Source organism: Histoplasma capsulatum, genomic scaffold, assembly GCF_000149585.1.
Source record: "Histoplasma capsulatum NAm1 scaffold_5 genomic scaffold, whole genome shotgun sequence".
In the NCBI taxonomy this organism is placed as follows: Eukaryota; Fungi; Ascomycota; class Eurotiomycetes; order Onygenales; family Ajellomycetaceae; genus Histoplasma; species Histoplasma mississippiense.
Genome location: NW_001813978.1, coordinates 2,033,255 through 2,034,942, shown reverse-complemented (window position 1 = coordinate 2,034,942; position 1,688 = coordinate 2,033,255). Strand labels below are relative to the sequence as shown.

The window sequence follows — 1,688 nt, the reverse complement described above, 5'->3', positions numbered from 1 at the left end:
CGGTGGCCTTTATAACGAGGCGTAGGAAGTGGCAGTAAACGAAACGAGGATACGTTGAACTGGAGCTCATATTGGTACAGGAAATCTATGGCATGGAGCAGTCGCGGACTGCTACGGGTGCTCCATCAACATCTGTCAACGAGAGGAGAGGCAAAATGACTTTAAGATGCCATTGGATGTAGGTACATCCTTTAGTTATCTCTCTCTTCTTTTCTCATCCCGGCCTTTTGCCTGGCGTTCGCTACCAAGAAAGCGTGATATCCAAGTTTCGGAGCTCCGAGTTATGACATCAAGCCTGTGTCGACGCTAAGCTAAATCGGGGCAGCACATAAACATTGATTGGCGACCAAAGCCAAATCTTCCACCCTGATCAAGAACCAAGCACTGAATTGATATTAATACATTCCTTACCCATACGGAATAAAACCGCATCGCACCGACCGGAACTAGAAGGGCCATACAAATAATTCGACCCAAAAGGAAAGAAAAGCGAAGCAAAGCAAAGCAAACGTAGATAGATCATGGAAACGCCCCACCACCGCAAAATCGAACTGCAATCCCCCGCCGACCTCTCCTATCTTTACGCAAACACCGTCGCCCTCTCCCGCCAAAAACTAGACCTCCATTTCCCTCCCTCCGCCGCGCCCAACCATGTCTCCAGCGCACAAGACAATCCCTCAAACCCAGACCCGGACTCAGACCCCATGAAATCCCACGTCCGCAGCCTCGTCGACGAATTCATCCACAAAACCTTCCTCACCGCCGCCCCCTCCATAAGCATAAATGGGCTATCTCCAGCAGACGCCGCTGCTGCGGGCAACGATAATAATAATAATAATGCACATGGCCCTACAGACCCCCTCTCGTTCCTCCACGTTCGCGAAGCCGTCGAGTACGAGCCGTACGATACGGAGCTAGGGGCGCGTGTTGCTAGTTTGTACGCGCAGTTGGAGTCGCTGACGATGACTGTGGCGCAGTTGAGGCGTGATACCCCCAGGAAAGCGGCGGAGGCGTATGCGGAGGCGTTAAGGGGGTTTTTGAAAGAGGACGACGAAGATTGGGAGGTGGATGGGGAGGGAGACGGGAATGGTGATGATGGTGATGATGGTGGTCATGGTGGTGATGGTGGTGGAAATAGAGATGGCGCCGATGTGGATATGAAGGATTTGGATGGTGAGACGACACAGCTACGACGGCGTGAGCGGAGACAGGGTTACAGGAACAGGAAAGAGGGTTTCACGTTGCATGTTCCGTTTGGACATACGGAGGGCATGAAGAGGAGGTGGGTGGAGGGTGGAGTTGCGGATGTGTATGCGGACGCGTTGACGACGTTGGTAAGATTGCAGGGCGAGGCGGCAGGGGTTGGGGACGCGCATGATTGTGGTGATGAGGATGGGGATGGATCTGGATCTGGATCTGGCTCCGGCGGCCAGCGCGGACTGGCGACGACGGTGGGAAAAGTTGAGAGGGCAAGGAGGGGCAGCGGAGGTGGTGGAGAATTTATAGGAAACGCGATGATGCACTGGACCTTTTTTCTTTTCCTGCATTCTTAGTTTGTCCTCTCTGCTAGCCAGGGACGTATTGGCCTTCTTCTCTTCTCTCTTTTTTTCATTCCTAGGTTTTAAAGGTTGGGAACTGGCGTGGGGGAGTGGTTGTTTGCTTTGTATAATGGGCAAATTGCCATGCCA

The 1,688-nt window shown here is 52.8% G+C and overlaps 1 protein-coding gene across 1 annotated transcript; it reads left to right on the top strand.

The window, feature by feature from the left end:
- Positions 1-521: 521 nt before the first annotated feature.
- HCAG_05466 (predicted protein) lies at positions 522-1,625 on the top strand (the record flags this gene model as incomplete). Its single annotated transcript, XM_001539949.1, has 2 exons — positions 522-1,334; positions 1,575-1,625. The coding sequence occupies 2 exons, from the start codon at positions 522-524 to the stop codon at positions 1,623-1,625; spliced, it is 864 nt and encodes a 287-aa protein (XP_001539999.1).
- Between the last annotated feature and the right edge of the window lie 63 nt (positions 1,626-1,688).